Here is a 21,547-nt window from a genome sequence, read left to right as displayed (position 1 = left end):
TCGGTGGTTCGAATCCCCGCGACGGGGTGAGCTCCTGTTGCTCAGTCCCTGCTCCTGCCAACCTAGCAGTTCGAAAGCACGTCAAAGTGCCAGTAGATAAATAGGTACCGCTCCAGCGGGAAGGTAAACAGTGTTTCCCTGCACTGCTCTGGTTCGCCAGAAGCGGCTTAGTCATGCTGGCTGCATGACCCGGAAGCTGTACGCCGGCTCCCTCGGCCAATAAAGCGAGATGAGCGCCTCAACCCCAGAGTCGGCCACGGCTGGACCTAATGGTCAGGGGTCCCTTTACCTTTAAAGTATCTGTAGCTCCCTCCATGCCTCGCTCTATACATGGTGCCTTTTTTGGTTTTGGTGCCATGCTAAATTCAAACTGCAATCTTCTTGTAATCCCAGGTACATGTGTGACAAGATAAGCACTTCTGCTGTAACTAGACTTCTAATTTTTGGGAAAGGTTCTGGGGTTGAAGACGGGCAACTTCTAACCTAACCTACTTCAAGAAGGTGATATGATGATAGCCACCAACTTGGGTGGCTGTAAAAGCAGATTAGGGGGGGAAATCATGGAGGATCCATAGGGACTATCGGAGGCAGCATACCACTGCATACCAGATGATGGAAATCACAGGTGGGGAGACAACACTGTTGCACTCAGTTTCTCCAAGGAGTGGAGCATATAGTGCATTTTCAGAAGTATCCTTTGGGTTCGATACTTGGGAGAGAGGTTTATTATTATAAATTTTAATAAAAGCAAAACAGAGCCCATGGGTTTATGTATTTCCATGTAGCTGTGCAAGTTTGGGAAATCAAATGAGAACTTAATGCACATTGATCTGAGCTCCTTTGAGGAAGAGCAGAATGCAAACATTACCAGGCTGTAAACGAATTAAACAATTCTGATCTCATTCATCTTCAAACCACCATTTCAGGTGGTACCTGATTATGTCAGGATTTACAGATCTTTGATACTATGGGTGGTATTCGACTAAATAGTACTCAGAGTAGATCTATTGGAATTAATCGACCTAACATAATTTCAGTGGGTCTACTCTGAGTATAACTTTGTTGACTACCACCCTGAGATTTCAGGTGATTGGGGAAAGCCACTTCCAAACTGGAGAGGAGGTGGGGTTGCGGGCCCATGCCCTCCCCACACATGCGGGGGCTGACTCACAGCCCCCGCGAGAATGAGGAAATCCTCGGGCGCGTCATCTCCCTGTCCAGCCAATTGTCCAGCCAATTATGACCCGGGCTATTTAGGGCCTGCGTGCCCAAGGACTGCCCTCTCTTCACCGTTCCAGGTGACCCAGTTTCCCACCCCGCCTGCCCTTAGTCCCTGCTCTGGCCTTGCTATGGTCGCCGTCAAAGGGCCTGGTAGGATTTTTTTTCCACTTGGCAAATTGGCACCAGCCATGTGGTTTTTCGCCTACCTCGCAGCAAATCGTCACAACTTCTCAGCATTGGCGGTTAGTCATTGGTAGGGGTATTTTTATGCAAATGAGGGGGGAAGGAAGCGCTATCACCTCCCCCATATATTGAAGGGTAGTCCGGTAAAGGATTCCGGGGGGGGGGTGTTGCCCTGTCCGAAGCCTATGGAGGTGTGGGCCTAAGGCACGCCCCCAAGTGGTGACCCCGGGGGAGTTCCTAGTTGATGTACATCAGCAGGACTCCCCCCACTGATGGTTAACCCTTACCAGCCTTCATGCAATCGGGCTGAAGCCGGTTAGTTGATAGGACCAATGCCTAAGCCAATACCACTCAATTCCTGCAATCAATAAAGTTGTGGCCTTTTCCGCCCATTAACCTTAAATACCGTGTCCTGTGTCTTTATTTCCGAAGGGGGGAGGGGGACTTGCCACGCAATCTGCATCTGAACTAGGATTAAAAAAAGCTGGTCAATTGGGCCCCACCTGCCCTGCCCTGCATGCGTCACTTACCAGTGTCAGATGTAAGCAAAGGAGGCGGTGGTCTTTTCACCAGGGTTCTCAGTTGCCCTGGGGCAGGAGGTGTGGCTTTCCCAATACGCAGCTCTATCTTCTTGGAGCCTTGATCTAGGATGTCAATCTCAACAGCAATACCCATAGCAGCAAACATTTCTCTAAACCGGCTAGCAGCCGTCTTCGCCTCAGCCATAACTTCAAACTTGATGTAGATGTACCTCTCATCTTCACGGTAGGTCTGGTGGTCCACCACCTCTATCTCTCCCTCATCAGCACTAACAAAGAGTTCCTCGTCCACGTCCGAAATCTCTGTGGATATTTTTGACTTGAACAGCTTGTGAAGCCTCCTCCCTGCTTTACGGAAGGCGTCGTCCAACTCGCTGCCAGAAGAGCTCTCCTCGCTCTCGGGGATCTTTTTGGCAGCCTTGTGTTTCCGTACGGGCGCTTGAGGTGGGACGCCCACCGTCACCTTGGCGCTGTGGGAGGCTTTGCCAAACTTATTGGATACCTCGCAGGTGTACTTGCCGACGTCATTCATTTCGAGGCCAGTGATGATCAGGGAGCAGGTCCCGTCGCTGTAATTGTCTATGTGGCAATGGCGCCCGTCCAAAACTTCAACGCCGTCTTTCAGCCAGCGGACCTTCATGTCGGTTTTGCTTTGAGCCACACACTCAAGGTGGAGGGTGCTTCCTGGTTCTCCAAAGAAGTCCTTGAAGGTCTCGGCAAACACGGGGCATTCTTGCTGCTTGATCTCTTTCCGCACTTTGTACCCTTTGAAAGCAGCCTGGATCTTCACAGCTGCGTGAGACAGCGAAGGGTCATCCAGATCTCCTTCTACAGCTTCTGGTTCAACAGGCTTAGCAAGAGCAGCTGGCTCAGGACTTGCTTTCTCCCACTGTTTAGAGACTTTCCCTGCAGAGACAGTCTGGACTTTAGCACTGACGCTGGTCGTGCTCGCCTTTTTGAGGTAGTTAATAAGGGAAGGAGTACCGGCCCTTGACTCGTCGTCTGAACTGGTGACAGAGAAGTCTGCTTCTCCTGCTTTAGCCGACTCATCACAGGTAGAGTATTCCTCCGAGTAGTACTGAATGATCTCAGCTTCTTCCTTCCTCTGTTTCTGACGTTTGTCATCCTCTTCTGGCAATTCGCTGATCGAATCCAGAGTTGGCTCCCGACTCATCCTGCGCTTTTTGGCAAGAGCCTCCCATAGGAGGTGGAGGTCACCTTCCTGAGCAGCTTCAGGTGGTAAACTGGGTTGCATCTGGTCGTCTGCTATCTCGCCAAGCTCGTCAAGCTTGAGGGTTTTCTCAGTGGCCTCTTTTAACATGGACACAGTTGACACTAAGAGAAACAGAATAGTACAGTTTCATGATTACACCAAGGAGCAGCAGGAGGACCAGATTAACATCAAGATACAATCCTGTGTCTTTGAGAGCTATATAATGTCATATTATATAGCATGTAAACCTCTTAGAAGGTTGATGGAGTAGTTCCCAAAAAATTGCATTTTGGGAGACAATGCATGCCCATAAGTTCAGCAAAACCAATTGTCCTTTCTATTGCTATCTCTTACTGCAAATGAATAAAAAAAAAGCAAAGAATCAAATTACCATGAATGGGGGAAGAAATTTGATACAGGCCTCTTTTAAAGCAGAATCACATTCACACTTTCCTGAAATGATATGTGGGCTGAGCCACGGCTATCCTTTGAAATTTGCACTTTCCCTATGCAATTCACCAACCAAACAATGTTTACCAAAATGCATAAATTAGGAGAAATTGCTTACAAAAGGTGTGCACATTAGTCAAAACTGCATATAAAAATGTGTTTATTAGGAGAAATTCACACTAAAAGGCTGATGAATTTTCAAGAGGATTTCTCCCCCCCCTGGAAAAAATGCAGATGACTGTAAAATGTGGAGAGCTGTCACTTGAAAAATGAAAAATTAAGAAACTTTCTGTTTCGACAGATCCTTCCATCCCCAGCATGGATAATGCAATTATGTGCCAGACACACACCTTTGTATGATTTGTGCACATTTTATTATGTCCGTATATTTATACATAGATATAACTGCTCTGGTGTTAGATGATGTGTGGTTTAGAAACACTTTCAATAAGTAATATAAAATAAATTTCAAAAGCAGTGTTGGCATTGGGGTGTTGCAGAGAACATGGCGACTGCTTGGCAAGTGCATCCTCACTTTCCTCCGCAGCTACGCGCATTGACTCAACTTTATATAGGAGGTGGGGTTTTATGCTGAGCTGAAACTACTCAGTATTTGTGAACATTTTCCATAGTGTCAAAACACGCCCCCTTTCACAGTTATTTTTCATCACTCTTTGAGAAAATCTTCATCCAGTAAGTTTATGCTGCCTTTGCTCTCCATTGCCCTCCCTTGTGTTCAGTGACATATTCACAAAGTAACATCCTAGAGCTAACACAGCATTATGATAGAGCAGTCTTTGCAAATCTGGTGCCCTCCAAATATTTTGGAGTACATCTGACATCATGCAGCACAGTAGGAGGCTGTGTTGGGAGATGGGAGTTATTGTCCGTAACACCTGGATAAAACCAGGTAAAGGCTACTGTAGAGAAACAATAGCATAGAACTAAAACAACAAACTGGAACACTGAAATGGTTTTCAGAATAAATTCCAAGACCACTTTTAGACGGGGGTGGTTACTAAAGCAGTGAAAATGATGGTGCAAATGTACCTTCAACAGAAAGTTTGGCAGATGTTTTGACATCAGGAGAGGCCATGCAGGTGTATGACCCTTGATCTTCAGCTTTAAAGCCATGAATGATGAGGGTCTGTTTTTTGCCCTCTGAGATGAGTTCGTACTTCCCGCCAGGTTGGATTGGTTTTCCTTCTTTGAGCCAAACAACCTCTTTGGTTTCTTTGGACAATTCGCACTCTAAACGAGTCTTCTCCCCTTCCACAGCAGACTTATCGGCCAAAGGTCGAGTGATTGCAGTCACTGCAGCCGGCTCTGGAATGGGAGACATCAAGACCAATGGGCTTACGTCATACAATTCTCCTTTTGTGCTTCAACAAGCAAAGCGACAAAGAAGAAGGGATAACCAGCAAAAAAATAAATAAAAAAAAATGAGACAAATGTCTGAATGTTCCCTTGTTTCCAGAACTAGGTTTTACATAGACCATGAATGCAGTTTCTTAGCGTGGGACTGGAAATATAACAGTGTTTCAATTGTAATAATCTCTCTCGTCTTCATCCTTCATCTCTGACCCCACAGAAGTTTATGTCAAAGAGGGACTAAAAGGCAAACTTTGCAGAAGAATGTGCAGTAGCTGTGATGATGGCAGTGGTTTCACAAGTGTGCCATATGGAACCTACAGAAATCTTGACTTCCGTAGGGTTTGAGAAGCAGCCATGGACTTCAACGTCCCATATTCACCAACATACCAACATCTTAGAATCATAGAATCATAGAGTTGGAAGAGACCACAAGGGCCATCGAGTCCAACCCCCTGCCAAGCAGGAAACACCATCAGAGCACTCCTGACATATGGTTGTCAAGCCTCTGCTTAAAGACCTCCAAAGAAGGAGACTCCACCACACTCCTTGGCAGCAAATTCCACTGTCGAACAGCTCTTACTGTCAGGAAGTTCTTCCTAATGTTTAGGTGGAATCTTCTTTCTTGTAGTTTGGATCCATTGCTCCATGTCCGCTTCTCTGGAGCAGCAGAAAACAACCTTTCTCCCTCCTCTATCTTATATTGCTTCATTGGTAACATAAGGGGAAAATGGCTATTATTTATACTTAATCTGAGCACACCACAAGGGCTTCTGATTAGGTGTTTGGCTATGCAATGTTGAATGTTATTTGTTAAATCTGCTCCACTCTAATTCCCCTTTGTTATTGTTTTTGTTTAAACCCATTCAAGAACTTGTACAATGACCACAAACAATGAACCATATGTTGCAAATATTACTGCAAATTTATTGTTCTATTTTTGTGATATACTACTAATAATAATAATTTTATCATTTGTAACGGTAAAGGTAAAGGGACCCCTGACCATTAGGTCCAGTCATGGCTGACTCTGGGGTTGCGGCACTCATCTCGCTTTATTGGCTGAGGGAGCCGGTGTACAGCTTCCGGGTCATGTGGCCAGCATGACTAAGCCACTTCTGGCAAACCAGAGCAGCACACGGAAACGCCGTTTACCTTCCCGCCAGAGCGGTACCTATTTATCTACTTGCACTTTGACATGCTTTTGAACTGCTAGGTTGGCAGGAGCAGGGACCGAGCAACGGGAGCTCACCCCATTGCGGGGATTCGAACGGCCGACCTTCTGATTGGCAAGTCCTAGGCTCTGTGGTTCAACCCACAGTGCCACCCACGTCCCTTTAATATTTATACCCTGCCCATTTGACTGGGTTGCTCCAGCCACCTCTGGGCAGCCTCCTACATATATAAAAGCATCATAAAACATTAAACATTAAAAAACCTCCCTATACAGAGCTGCTTTCAAGTGTCTTCTAAAGGCTGTATAGTTATGTGCTTATCTCCTTGACAGGACATGAGAAGACTTGGTCTATTTATTTGTATCAATCATCATTGTTATGATCCTTGTTTATAAAACCCAATAAAAAGAAGAAGTAGCCATGAAAGGTGCTACTACAAAACATATCACCAATTTTATCTTTGAAGTCTTCATTAGGAGAGATAAATAGATGTTGCAGAAATTGGTTATATGAAGACAGTGTCACAGCCCCACTAAGTTGTGAAGGACCAGGCTTTGACTTCACAGTGGTGTGTTAGTCTTTTAGCACACTGCTGCCAAGATGTTGCATGTAGCTTTGGTTAGGGAAAACACACATGCGGCTTTGTGGAGATGAGACAGTCATAAGCATGGGAAGGCAATAGAGGCCACAATACAGAAATGAGTTCAAATTGGGCATGAACTTAGAACCTGAGACATTGTGTGTGTCTTTGTGTGTGTGTGTGTGTGTGTGTGTGTGTGTGTGTGTGTATTTCCCCCCACCATGAATTTTCAGAGTACAGTCAAACCTCGGCTCGTGAACGGCTCAGTTTTCAAACTATTCAGCTCCTGAACGCTGAAAACCCAGAAGTAAATGCTCCGGTTTTTGAACATTTTTCAGGAGCCGAACATCTGACGCAGCTTTCGCTTGAGTGCAGGAAGCTCCTGCAACCAATCAGATGCCGTACCTTGGTTGTCAAACGTTTTGGAAGCTGAATGGGCTTCCGGAACAGATTACGTTTGACAACCAAGGTTTGACTGCAACAAGCTATAGCCAGAATATGGTAGAGTGGGGAGCAGAGGGCTCATCCTGCAAATTTAATTCAACTGATGCATCAATGCTTGGCTTGCCCACGACATTTACATAATGCAGAACCTGAGTGTGGAGCTTGCCTACAAATTGCTGAAAAGTACAGTGGTACCTCGGGTTAAGTACTTAATTCATTCTGGAGGTATGTTCTTAACCTGAATCTGTTCTTAACCTGAAGCACCACTTTAGCTAATGGGGCCTCCTGCTGCCACTGCGCTGCCAGAGCACGATTTCTGTCCTCATCCTGAAGCAAAGCTCTTAACCTGAAGCACTATTTCTGGGTCAGCGGAGTCTGTAACCTGAAGCGTATGTAACCTGAAGCATATGTAACCTGAGGTACCACTGTAAACAGATCCTTCTTACTGCGGGGCAAAGCTCACATGCCATGCAAGATGCTGAGCTGTAGAGCTACTCTCAGGACAACAGAGGGGGTCTTCTAATTCTCACCTAGCTGCACGCTTTGAGGCAAATGAACTGGCTTCCCAGCACCTGCTTTGCTGACAGCTGAAATGCGGAATCTGTAGGTCTTGCCTGCTGTGAGATTGTCCACTACAAACTCTGTGCTTGGGGTAACTCCGGTGCCGCATGGCTGCCAGTCACTGCCTGGGCTTTTCATTTCGACACGGTAGCCTAGGATGTCAGCACCCCCGTTGTTGAGCGGCTTGAACCAGGACAAGGTGACCGAGTGGCTGGTCTTACCAATGATCTCCGGTTCCTCAGGAGGGTCAGGGAGGGCTGAAGGCACAACAGAGTTCCAGGCATGTATAAAAGGAGTGCTGCATCTTATAAGTATGGCAACACATTCAAGACCAGTCCCGGGGCCGTAAGAGCCAACTGCTAGGGACTGAGGTCCCTTCACACACACCCAATAAAATATTTGATGGGACCAACCACCGCCCCAAGTTGATGCGCATTGCCATTCAAATGGTGTGTGCGCACCATGTCTCATGATTGATTATGCAGGGCGAGATTTACCTGCCTCCCCCCCATATATATTTTTCAACTTAGTACCCCTGCCCAGTGCTGAGTGGGAGGCAGGTCAGACCAATGAGACCCCTAAGGTAAAGGGACCCCTGACCATTAGGTCCAGTCGTGACCGACTCTGGGGTTGCGTGCTCATCTCGCTCTATAGGCCGAGGGAGCCGGTGTTTGTCCGCAGACAGCTTCCGGGTCATGTGGCCAGCATGGCTGAGCCGCTTCTGGTGAACCAGAGCAGCGCACAGAAACGCTGTTTACCTTCCCGCCGGAGCGGTCCCTATTTATCTACTTGCGCTTTGACGTGCTTTCGAACTGCTAGGTTGGCAGGAGCAGGGATTCGAACAGCCAACCTTCTGATCGGCAAATCCTAGGCTCTGTGGTTTAACCCACAGCGCAACCCGCGTCCCTAGAGCCCTAGACCTGGCCAATTGTTAACACCAGGCCTGCTTATGATAGGTACATTGTCACAGCTACATCCAAGATGCTCCAGCCCTACAAAAGCTAGCCCAGATCTCGTTTACAGAATGCTGCTGGAAATAATCATTTCTGACATATTGTTCAACAGGGAGAGCTGGGTGATCAATGCCCAAACATGGCTTAAGTCAGAAGAACATCATTCTACGGGGGTTGCAGCTCAGCAGGGAATCTCAGAAATGCTCTGCGTCTTACCGCAAACCAAGTCCTCAACAGTCACAAGTGCTTGAGAACTTTTCAGATCAAACAGCGGCATCGTGTTATGCGCCCCTTAGAAAATACTACCAGAAGTGGTTTTTAAAAAAAATATCAACATCATTATTCTACTAAATATAATTCTGGCTTTGTTAGGATGTCAGCAAACCAAGGCACAATCGAATTTTCAAACTGATTTGTTGGAATTGGAACAAATCTTTTGAAAAGCGATATAACGCGTGAGCCACTGTGGTGCTTTGGTGGATGATCAGAACAGTGAACATTCTGAATTTACAGCAGTACTTATCATGCAGAAAGTTACACTCAGGACATGAAGATTAAAAATCTCGTTGATGTGACATTCCACCAAGCATAGAAAGAGTGGCACTATTGTCAGGCCCCACAATAAAGCTTAATGATGCTAAATCAGAGCTAGAATCATCAGGAACTTGGATTTTCCCAACCTACCTATGACAGATAACTTAGCTGTCGCAATGGCATCCCTTGCAGCAAAGGTCACCTCTCCAGAGTGATGCAGTTGAGCTTTCTTCAGTATGAGTTTGTAGCTATTTCCTTCTGCCTGGATCCTCCAGTTTTCATCTGCTTGGATATCCACATCGTTAATATACCAAGCGATTTCATTGACTGGAACTGCTTCACTTAAAACACAGGTGAAGGTCGCCTGGTCCCCAGCACTAACTGTAGTGTCAGTGATTGGCTCCAAGAATTCCAGACGCCATCCTGAAATTATGACGAAATGCATAAGTGATGCCTTCAAAGCAAGGAAGGGAAAGTTGTGAGTTAAGTGCACCGCAGGGGTCGGAAAACTGTGACCTTCAGATGTTGGTGACTTCAATTCCCAGCAGCCCAACTATCATGGTGACTGTCATCAGGGATGATGGGGTTTGCTGTCCAGAGACATCTTGGAGGTCCACAGATTTCCCAGCCCTGCCCTTTTGAGTTTCTTAGTGTCCAGATCACTTGCTCAGCTCTTGGCTCAGCACACTTTGTCTCAGCTCCTGCTCCGACACTCTAGCTCATGGAAACAGGGTTATGTGGCTGGAGCCCAGAACATTGCATCTTCTCACACCAGTTTCCAGGATGAGTGGCATCGGTGTGAAGAACTGGGATTCCTTCTACAAGATGCTCCTACATTCCAGAGAAAATGGGAAGCGGGAAATCAATCCACAGAATGCAACTGATACTCAGTGTTGGTGCTAGTGCTTTCAGTGTGTGTGTGATACACAATTATTTGAATTATGGTGCTGGAGGAGACTCTTGAGAGTCCCATGGCCTGCAAGAAGATCAAACCTCTCCATTCTGAAGGAAATCAGCCCTGAGTGCTCACTGGAAGGACAGATCCTGAAGCTGAGGCTCCAATACTTTGGCCACCTCATGAGAAGAGAAGACTCCCTGGAAAAGACCCTGATGTTGGGAAAGATGGAGGGCACAAGGAGAAGGGGACGACAGAGGACGAGATGGTTGGACAGTGTTCTCGAAGCTACCAGCATGAGTTTGACCAAACTGCAGGAGGCAGTGGAGGACAGGATTGCGTGGTGTGCTCTGGTCCATGGGGTCACAAAGAGTTGGACACGACTAAACGACTAAACAACAACATGATACACAATTGATTGTGCCCCATTTGAATTGTGCTTTCTTTACATTGAAATGAACCCACCCACCCCCGACAACATAAAAAAAATGGGCTAATTTGACCCAACAACCCCCTCCTCCTCATATGCACAACCAAAACTCACTGCAACCAACCATGCTCTGGGTTCTCCAACCTCTTGTACCACCAACACAAACAAACAAACAAACAAACAAACAAATAACTTATCTGCCTGACACTCACACAAAACTCTCTATGTACACTATGCAGAAGAATGAAATATCATTATCTCTCTTCTCTCTCCCCACAACCTTACAATCCCTATGACAGCAGCGTCTCACACCGAATGCAATTGACCTGTAGAAAGGACTCTATGAACTGAAAACAGAGACCTACGTTATACACACCTCTGCTATCCATGGAAATCTTTCAATAAAAACAAATTTAAAAAGAAAAAGGAAAGAACATAATGACGATATAATGTATGTCATTTTATCACAGCAGACAGCAAGTTTTTGGCAGAAGGTGAACTGCAGCAGAACTAAGACAGAGCCGCATGAGACAACTACAGGGAAGGATGCAAAAAGATGCCTTCTTATATCCCTACCCAGGGCTCCAACGTTACTTGCAGAGCACAGGGAAGATTGGTCCTATAGTAGCTCCCATACTGAAAAGGTACTACCGGATGGGGCCCAGTTGCATATATCTCATTCGTTCATTACTCTGAGTCTAGTAACTTTCAGAAAAAGGGCAGAGAATGACAGAGAATGGAAGGAACAATGATATGTTATCTGGGTCAGTAGGCTTGTGGTTATGGTGCAATAGTATGATACTACCTTTTACAGTTAGGAATGCAGACGAAGCCACGTCACCGGTCTGGAAAGTCACTTGGCAGCTGTCATGGGGCGTGAGGTTCTTCAGGAGAAGGAGATGCCGGAGACCATTTTCAAAATAAACCATCTCAATGTTTTCGGAAGTTTTGGCTGGCTCATCGTCAATCAGCCAGTTATAATTGTAGCACTCAGGTTTCGAAAGGTAGCACTCAAACAGAGCTTCACCCCCTTCCATTGCGTCAACGTTCTCTAAGCCCTGGACGATGGTGTTCTTGGCTGTTAGAAAGGTTTTTAAAAAAATAAATAAATTCACAATTAATCACTGAGTTTACACATCTGAACATTACATAGAAAATCAAAATAGGAGATCACATATTGGTTGAATGTAATTCCTTAGGTCAGAGGTTCTTAAACAGTGGTCTTCAGACCACAGGTGGTCTACTAGTTCTATACAGGTGGTCTTCCATTACTGAAGAAGCTAACAAAGCTTTGGCCTCGAGCCTGTGATTTTCATAAACAGCAATGTTAGCACCGAAGAAAAAAATGTTAAAATGTGAGTTGTGTATATGCTTTGATTTGTCAAACAACAAAACATTACAAGTCCACTGAGCACACACACACACACACACACACACACAACAATTTGGTCCATCGAGGGAGGGGTGAAATTTGAGAGCCACTAACTTATACTTTTCAATACAATCTTCATTTAAAACACAGCAGTCATTGTGCAGTGGCTGAAGAGCTCTAAAACGATGCAATGTTCTGTCTGATGACCCAGCAAAGAGTTACATAATCAACTGATCTGTAATGTCAACATAAGGGCAGTGCAACTCAGGAAGAGAATAAGAAGCTGCATCAGGCCAAAGGACCATCTAGTCCAGGAAGAGACACCATGAGCCTGGCAGCTGTGAAGCCATCAACCTGGATGGCTTTAAAGGAAGATTAGACAAATTCATGAATGAAAAGGCTCTCAATGGCTACTACCCATGGTGGCTCGGCTCTGCCAACACAGCTGAAGACAGTAATGGTTCTGAATACCAGTCGCTGGAGACCACAGGAAGGAAGAGTTGATGTTATGTTCACGTGCCACACAGGCATCTGGTTGGTCACTGTGAGAACAGGATGCTGGACTAGATGGGTCATTAGCTTCATCTAGCAGTCTCTAGAGCCAGTGTGGTGTAGTGGTTAAGAGCGGTAGACTCATAATCTGGTGAACCGGGTTCGCGTCTCCGCTCCTCCACATGCAGCTACTGTGTGACTTTGGGCTAGACACACTTCTTTGAAGTCTCTCAGCCTCACTCACCTCACAGAGTGTTTGTTGTGGGGGAGGAAGGGAAAGGAGAATGCTAGCCGCTTTGAGACTCCTTCAGGTAGTGATAAAGCGGGGTATCAAATCCAAACTCCTCTTCTTCTTCTTATGTCAAGCATTATGTTCTCACAGTGGCCAAGCAGAAGGCCGTGGCAAGCCAACAATCAGGACCTGAGTGCAACAGCAGCACTCTCCACTTCCAGGAACTGGTATAACAGAGGCATACTGCTTTGATGAGGCAGGGTGAGGCGCCCACCTCAAACAGAGGAAGCCCAAGAGATGCCACTTGCCTCATCTCCACAGCCCAGCCCACCAACAGAGAAGTGGCATTGGCAGCGGTTTCCTGTGAGATCTTACTGAAATCTTGCAAGATCTCACAGTGGCAAGGGAGGAAGGGATGGATTCCAGTTTCGCCAGAAGCAGGTAAAGGGGATGTACCATCTCTGGGCAAGCAGAATATAGCCATCATGACTCATAGGCATTGAAAGCCTTCTCCTCTGGGAATTTATCTAATCCTTCTTTAAAGCCATCCAAGTCTGTGGCTTCACAACTGCCAGGCTCATGGTGCTACCTACTTTTTAAAAAATGTGCTTCATTGATTTTAAGTTACAAACGAATTAGCTGCAAAGTCAAGAGAAACTAATAATGTCAGCAATAATCCATAATAATGTCATCATCATCAACAACAAGAAGTCAGAGTACAGAGCCATCACAAAAAAGGGAAAGTGTAACAGTAGTGATTCAATAAAAACTTGTGAAAACACTTTTAAAATGGTGCACTGGTGGGTACATGCAATCGGCAAAATTGCATAAAATCAGTCAAAATATCTCTCCATTATGCTGGCAAGATTGCAGACTTCCTGGTGCCTCCTCCTTAATTCAGCCCAGGGCAAACTTGGGTTCAGAAATTCAAAGGGGACAGAAACTGTCAGGATTGCACACTGCCATTGCTATAGGTGGCAATGGTGAACGGCTCGTGAACCATCTCAGTGCAGGACTATTGAAAGACGAAATGACAACATCAAAATAAATGAGATACTGTTTTTTTCCCTTTTGCAATATGAAACATGTGAAACAATTCCATATCTCCTCCTAACCTTCACCAAAGTTTATGCATTGACCTGTGGTAAAGGTAAAGGTAAAGGTAAAGGTACCCCTGCCTGTATGGGCCAGTCATGTCCGACTCTAGGGTTGTGCGCTCATCTCACTCTAGAGGCCGGGAGCCAGCGCCGTCCGCAGACACTTCCGGGTCACATGGCCAGTGTGACATCGCTGCTCTGGTGAGCCTGCACCAGCGCAGCACACGCAACGCCGTTTACCTTCCAGCTAGAAAGCGGTACCTATTTATCTACTTGCACTTTTTTTTTAAGGGTGATTTCTAACTGCTAGGTGGGCAGGAGCTGGGACCGAAAGATGGGAGCTCACCCCACCGCGGGGATTCGAACCGCCGACCATACGATCGGCAAGTCCTAGGCACTGTGGTTTTACCCACAGCGCCACCCGCGTCCCTTTGACCTGTGGTAGCTGACAGTAAAAACCCTTCTTCTCCCAATACGGAGATTTCCCAAATTGATCCTATTATGTGCAAAAGCAATATACATGGGTAATGTGAACTGCGCCATTGTGGATTGCATAATTCCAAGTAGCTGTTAATGCAAAGAATATCACAAAATATATTGTCCCCTCTCTTGTCATCAGGGACACCTCACTTTTACTGATTTTAAAAATGTTATGACCCACTTTCCCACAGGCTCAAAGCAACCAACAGGCACCCGATAGAAATAACATAGCTAAACAACTATAAAAACAAAATTGGAATAATAATAATAATACCACCACATTGCTAATAGCAACGAAATAAAAATAAGCAAAGAGCAATATAAGTGTATTAAGCAACAGTATCAGAAGTCTGAGCTCTGGGTAAATGTAGACTAATATAATCAAAGGCAGTATTTATATTTAGCACTTATGAAACACTTTAGGGTACTCAAAGTATTTCACATTTATTTTATTTTCAGTTGTCCTTACAACAGCCCTGTAAGGTAGGCAAGTATTACTTTCCCCCTTTTGCAGTTGGGGAGGTTTAAGTTCAGGCAGGGACTTACCTAAGCCCCCCCTAGCAAAGTTCATAACTGATGTGAGAATTAAAATAGCGGGGTGGCTCCTCAGCTCTCAGCTTACACTCAGAGCCACAACATTACAACATACCTTTAATTATCCAAAAAGACTTTAATTAGATTTTGCATGAACAGGCAGCCCTAAATTAAAGGCAGCATGTGGAAACGAAAAAAGGCATGTTGGGAAAGTGTTGGAAAGCGGTGCCCTGGGGTATTGTTTCAAAGCTTTTGCAAAGACCATGTTTCACAGCATCCCTGCAGTAGGTAAGACTCAGTCCCAGAGGCAACATAAAATTGCTAACTAGTAAGGGAGGAGAAATTTGGCTTGGTTTCCATTTTCATGCAAACCTACCTAATATGTGCTTCCTGGAAAAAACACATGAACCAAAATATAGCTATCCTTAAAATTTTGCACTTCTCCAAATTTCGTGATGCAGTTCTCCAGCCAAATATTGTGTGTCAAAATCTGTACGTTATGGGGGAGGGGATAAGCAAAAAAACGTATATAGTGAAAATAATATACTCAGCTAACTTATATCAAGGTAAACTGCTTGCAAAAAAGTGCACATTGCAGAAAACTGTATTAAAAAGGTGTGTGTGTTGGTAAATTTCTACCATCAAGCCTGATTTGTTTAATAGTAAAAATTGCAAGCTGATGCGAAACTTTGGAGAACTGAACTCGAGGACTAGAAAAATGTGAAAATGAGAGAAACCAAAACTGGAAGGTTTGTTCAGCCCTATAGCTACCCCACTCACCCACCCCCCATTTTTTTTAAGGAGCAGGGCCTTTCCCCCATGCTCTATAATCTGGAAGAGTCAACAGCTCATCACAGAACTGTAGAGTTGGAAGGGATTCCAGCTCAACCTCAGCAATGCAGGAATAACAGCTACAGAACCCCTGAGAGGTTGTCATCCAGCCTCTGTTCAGACACCACAGGCTGCAGCTGGAAAACAGCACTAGGCCATGGCAAAAGAAGGAGCACTGCTCATGGTGGGTTGCTGCTGTGAACGCTCCCTGCACTCCCTCGAAAGTCTTCTTTCCATCGTGGAAGACCTCACCTTGAACATTAAGCAGAGCCACCACTTTAGTGCCACCAGCTTCGCAAAAATAGATGCCGGTGTCCCCTGGGAGAGCAGGCTTGATCTTCAGCTTGGCCACATTCCAGTCTTGCTCAATGACAATTCGCTGGCCGTCTCCATGAACCGCCTGCTCGTTCTTCATCCACGTGGCCTGCACAGGCCTGGAATACTGGCAGATGAATTCTGCTGTGCCATCTTCGTCCACGGTAATGTCCTGCATGGGACTGACCACTTCAATGGTTGGATCTGTCAACCGACACGTCAGGAGGGACATGTATTAGTGCATCCTTCGAGGAAGGTTTACGGGCGCTCATTTTGTTTAAGCACAGTGCTCTCGGTGTGAGTGAGATGCATGAAAGCGGATGAGAAGCACCACTTAGCTTGATGAGTTTTGTGTTTGCTTGTGACATCAGCAACGAGCAGTAGAGAAGCAGGTGGATTAGCTGTTAGGGAAGCTGTCGTGTTGTGTGTCCCTGGAACATTACAGTTATATCTCTGTAGGTGTGTTACTAGAGAGCGGGCTCACATTCTAATCTATAAAGGTAAAGGTACCCCTGACCGTTAAGTCCAGTTGCGGGCGACTCTGGGGTTGCATGCTCATCTCGTTCTATAGGCCGAGGGAGCTGGCGTTTGTCCATAGACAGCTTCCGGGTCATGTGGCCAGCATAACTTAGCCGCTTCTGGCAAACCAGAGCAGCACATGGAAATATCGTTTACCTTCCTACTGGAGTGTTACCTATTTATCTATTTGAACTTGATGTGCTTTCGAACTGCTAGGTGGGCAGGAGCTAGGACTGAACAACGGGAGCTCAGCCCGTCGTGGGGATTTGAACCGCCAACCTTCTGATAAGCAAGCCCTAGGCTCTGTGGTTTGGACCACAGCGCCACCCACGTCCCATTTTCTGATCTATAAAGGTAAATGTAAAGGTACCCCTGCCCGTTCGGGCCAGTCTTGCCAGACTCTAGGGTTGTGCGCTCATCTCACTCTATAGGCCGGGAGCCAGCGCTGTCCGCAGACACTTCCGGGTCACGTGGCCAGCGTGACAAGCTGCATCTGGTGAGCCAGCGCAGCACATGGAACGCCGTTTACCTTCCCGCTGGTAAGCGGTCCCTATTTATCTACTTGCACCTGGGGGTGCTTTCAAACTGCTAGGTTGGCAGGAGCTGGGACCGAGCAACGGGAGCTCACCCCGTTGTGGGGATTCGAACCGCCGACCTTCTGATCGGCAAGTCCTAGGCTCTGTGGTTTGGACCACAGCGCCACCCGCATCCCATTTTCTGATCTATAGACCTGCCCAAACCAAGACCTTTAATCCCACCCCCCAATCATTGGGTCTGCTGTAGTCAAGGGCTGACATAGCGTGGGATTGGCAATAATGAAACAGCATTGACCTGAAGTGGCAACAGCCACAGTGGTCAGATTAGACCTCCTTTGATGGCCCCCTTCGCTGATGTCTTACAAGGCAATTGGGTGGGGCACAATGTTGGCTAAAAACTGAGAGTCCAAGATCGAGATCAGAGTGAGGCAAGTTGTGTCCAGGGTTAGAATGTTTCAGAAGTGACGTTGGAGTGAAAAACAGTCAGGGGTCCTCAGAGAAGAGGTGAGGTGACACAGGCTGCACTAATTGAGAGGACCTTGTTTTTAAATTTAAGTCCAGGCACTTGTCCATTTCCTTGCACGCTTAGAGCTAGACTTGGAATTGTGCAGGAATTTGGACTAAGATACAACAGCTTACATTAATGCACAAAAACCAAACTAGAATCGTAATGTTGTGAGTTCCACAGAGGGACCAGTGCATCACCAAATAAGCATCATTTGTGCACATGTAAGCCTACTTATTGTTGGAAAACAGTGAACAAGAAGGAAAGAATATCCTCCTGACATCTTCTGAGAAGATCTGGCCTGGACAGAAAAGACAGGCTGATATAAAGAGAAAAGGCAAAAAGCACAGAGATAGCGTTACCAGCTGAAACATAGAGGAAGTGTCTGTTAAGGGCATTAATGTAAGCATGGTTAGAATTTCACTAGTATTTTATTTTCCTGGTGAATGAAGCATGGTGCCATCCTTGGATTCTTCATGTATTGTTCTTATTTCAAACTGGATCTATCCCTTTCTACCCGTTTTGCTTGATGAATGAAGAGTGCAGTGTAGCTTGAAAGCCTGGGTTCTCTTACATCAACACAAATTGATATAATAAAGGGAATTACTTTACTGCTTGTTCATGCCGATTATTCTCTGAAAATATCTTGGGAAGCTGCCTATGATTTCACAGGAACTCTACGTGATTTCTGACTATAAACGAATTCCAATGGGATTATTGAACTGAGACACACAACCGCTCAACTTCTGCAACCTTTGGCACGTTCCCTACAGGCAGTGGCGTAGTGTGGGGGGTGCAGGGGGGGCCGGCCGCACCGGGCGCAACATCTGGGGTTAGGGCAAATCCACAGGTTAGGGGGCGCAAATCCACGGGTTAGGGGGCGCAAATTACTTGCCTTGCCCCGGGTGCTGACAACCCACGCTACGCCACTGCCTACAGGTAACAGCCATCGCCTTAAGGACCAAGGTGGTTCATGTGCAAGAGAGAGGTGTCAACTTTCCTAGTGTTTACAGCCATAAACCTCAATGGGAGTGAAATATTTAGAACTAGTAACCATAACCCTTTGTCCAGTTCCAATTTCAGCAAGAGGGGGAAATGTTTGGGGGCTCACTATGCAAAGGCTTATACAAGCCCCCCAAATTTCCACCCCAAATTAAACTGGAGGGCAGCAGCAGCAGCTGCACCTGGATGCACATTCAGAACATAGCTGTCAACTTCTCCCTTTTCTTGCAAGGAATCCTATTCGGAATAAGGGAATTTCCCTTAAAAAGGGGCATGTAACTTCGAGTAGTTGTTCCTAAAAGCAAGGGCATCTGAGACACACTGTGGAATATATTGTAAACCACCCTGGGATATTAATATGAAGAGTGGCACAAAAATAATAATTTCCCCATGTTTCCAAGACTGGGGCTGGTAAGAGCAATAGGGCGGGTTTCGTATATTCTTATTAAGGATCATTAAGGATTATAGAGATGAGGTGGAGCAGCTGACAGAGTGGTGCAGAGCTAACAACTTGCTCATAAATACAAGGAAGACAAAGGAGCTTGTGGTGGACTTCAGGAGACAGAAGAGCAATGTCCAGCCACTTTTGATTGATGGGGTCTGTGTGGAGAGGGTAACAACGTTCAGATTTTTGGGCATTGAATTACAAGAGGATCTGTCCTGGAGTGTCAACACAAGGGGGCTTGTGAAGAAGGCGCAGCAGAGACTGTACTTTTTGAGAATTCTAAGGAAAACCCATCTTCCGCAGAAACTGCTGCTTGCCTTCTATCACTGTGCCATTGAGAGCGTGCTCACTTATGGCTTATGTGTGTGGTACGGAAGCTGTACTACCCAGGACAGGAGGGGGTTGTGCAGAGTTGTTAAGGCAGCAGAGAGCATTGTTGGCTGCCCACTCTCCACCTTAGAGCAGATTTATGCCACAAGGTGCCATAGGAAGGCACTGGACATAGTAAAAGATCCATCGCATCCTGGTCACTGTCTCTTTGAGCTCCTGCCGTCATGACGGAGATACAGGACGATGAAGACAAGAACGAGCCGTCTTAAGAACAGCTTCTTCTCCAGAGCGATCTCGGCCCTGAATGGGAAGCCTGGACTTTGAAAGTCATCTAATCTTCCTTGCTGTACTATACTGTATTGTTTTAATTAGGGTTTTTATGGAGCAGTCAAGTAATTTCGTTGTCCCCGAGAGGGGTAATGACAATAAAGATATTATTATTATTTATTATTATTATTATTATTATTATTATTATTATTATTATTATTATTATTATTATTATTATTTGCCCAGTAAGCTATGCTTATGAGAGTCTGCAAACAACTGGAGCTTAAAAGGAAGTTCATACTTTTCTCCTGGCCCATGGAAGGCTTTGGGAGCAACCTCCGTTGTTTGGATTTGATATCCCGCTTTATCACTACCCGAAGGAAGCTCAAAGCGGCTAACATTCTCCTTTCCCTTCCTCCCCCACAACAAACACCCTGTGAGGTGAGCGGGGCTGAGAGACTTCAGAGAAGTGTGACTAGCCCAAGGTCACCCAGCAGCTGCATGTGGAGGAGCGGAGACGCGAACCCGGTTCCCCAGATTACGAGTCTACCGCTCTTAACCACTACACCACACTGGCTCTACATGTGCATGTAAGCTATACCTTATGAACTAGTACTGGAAAGAACACCTGCAGTGGAACATCTTGTAGGAGGCCGGCAGATAAGCTAGTAAGATGGTGCTTACTGGTTAATGCATGCCTTCCAGTAGCCATTTTGCAGAAAGTTGTTAAGGGCCACCTGAAGCCAGAAGCGTAAGCAGCGTGGTTTGTGGGGGTGGCCCGTTGGGCAACTGCATCCAAAGCCAAAATACCTTTGATTAATAATTTAGCGGAGGATATGAGGGGGCCCGCTCTGAAGGTCACAATTCCTGAATCATTGGGCCCCAGGTCCTTTAGGGTCAAAGTATACACTTTCCCATCTTGCACAGAGATTTCGTTCACGGGGCTGCTTTGGAGGGGAGATCCGTCCAGCCACCACTGTACGTTTTGCATGCCCGGGCGCGAGAGCTCGCAAGTGAAAGTGGCTGATTCGCCCGCAAAGACGTCCGTGTTCTTTAAACCAGAAACTATCTGCACTTCCTCTTCTGCGTAACAAAGTAAGAGAATGCATACCAAGGGAGAACACATGTGTAAACATACCAGCTTTTACAAAACTGACAACACCCACCACTTAAGAGACAAACATCTTACAAACCTAAGAGACTTACAAACCTAGCAATCAAGATTGATACCGAAGAACATTTCACAATTACACAGAGACACACTCAAGGCCAAAACTCATTTATCCTGCAGAAATGGCTACGTGTTGGCAACTCCTGCCATGTCCACTTGTGATGTTGCCATGGGATAGTGGTCTTTGAGAACGACCTGCTGTGATTGCAACTGATCACATTCTTAACAATACTTTGGAAACTAGGTACAACCAAGACGTTGGTGAGCTGTCATTTGGTCTAATGTTGGCATCAAAATACCATGAGCCTGCGCCAGAGCTTCAAGAAAATTCAACTTGCTGGACCCTCCATCATGTTAAGATGAAACAGATATGGGAATCCACCATTTTGGTAGGTGCAGAGCAGGCATTCATAGGAAAACACCATGGCATCTATAAGATTGTAGGGATCAGTTAACACAGATTTTTAATAAAGAATCGTTCTCTTGTCACATTGACTAACTTTCTAACACTCTTCCTTGGAGGTTTTTAAGCAGAGGTTGGATGGCCATCCGTCAGGGAAGCTTTAGTTGAGATTCCTGCATTGCAGGGGGTGGAAGAGATGAGCTTTGGGGTCCCTTCCAACACTACAATTCTTTGATTCTATGACTGTATAAGGAAGCTAATCTGCCCCAACAAGACAGATGGGATTTTGCTTTCACACAATCAAGCAATTGATACTTTTTGTCATAATATTGCACCCTGATATGCAAACGAGGCAGATGTGCCAACTCTCTTGGATGTCGCCTTTGATAGGCACAGCTTAGATACACAACAAAATCTTCCTCAAATGAGAATGAGTGCTCAACTATTCATCCCAATGTACATTTGTA

General features: G+C 45.8%; 1 protein-coding gene across 1 annotated transcript in view; it reads right to left on the bottom strand.

Annotated features, from left to right (window-relative positions):
- The window catches only part of OBSCN (obscurin, cytoskeletal calmodulin and titin-interacting RhoGEF), a 206,571-nt gene that overhangs the window by 44,146 nt on the left and 140,878 nt on the right, over positions 1-21,547 (bottom strand). Inside the window, exons 60-64 of the mRNA XM_077936688.1 lie at positions 11,355-11,627; positions 9,375-9,647; positions 7,707-7,994; positions 4,657-4,932; positions 1,935-3,278 (exon numbers count right to left, since the gene is read on the bottom strand). Of these exons, the coding sequence (XP_077792814.1) occupies positions 1,935-3,278; positions 4,657-4,932; positions 7,707-7,994; positions 9,375-9,647; positions 11,355-11,627 (2,454 nt within the window). The remainder of the gene's footprint in view (positions 1-1,934; positions 3,279-4,656; positions 4,933-7,706; positions 7,995-9,374; positions 9,648-11,354; positions 11,628-21,547) is intronic.

Source organism: Podarcis muralis, chromosome 12, assembly GCF_964188315.1.
Source record: "Podarcis muralis chromosome 12, rPodMur119.hap1.1, whole genome shotgun sequence".
In the NCBI taxonomy this organism is placed as follows: Eukaryota; Metazoa; Chordata; class Lepidosauria; order Squamata; family Lacertidae; genus Podarcis; species Podarcis muralis.
Note: the sequence above shows the minus strand (reverse complement) of the source record. Positions and strands in the feature narration are given on the sequence as shown.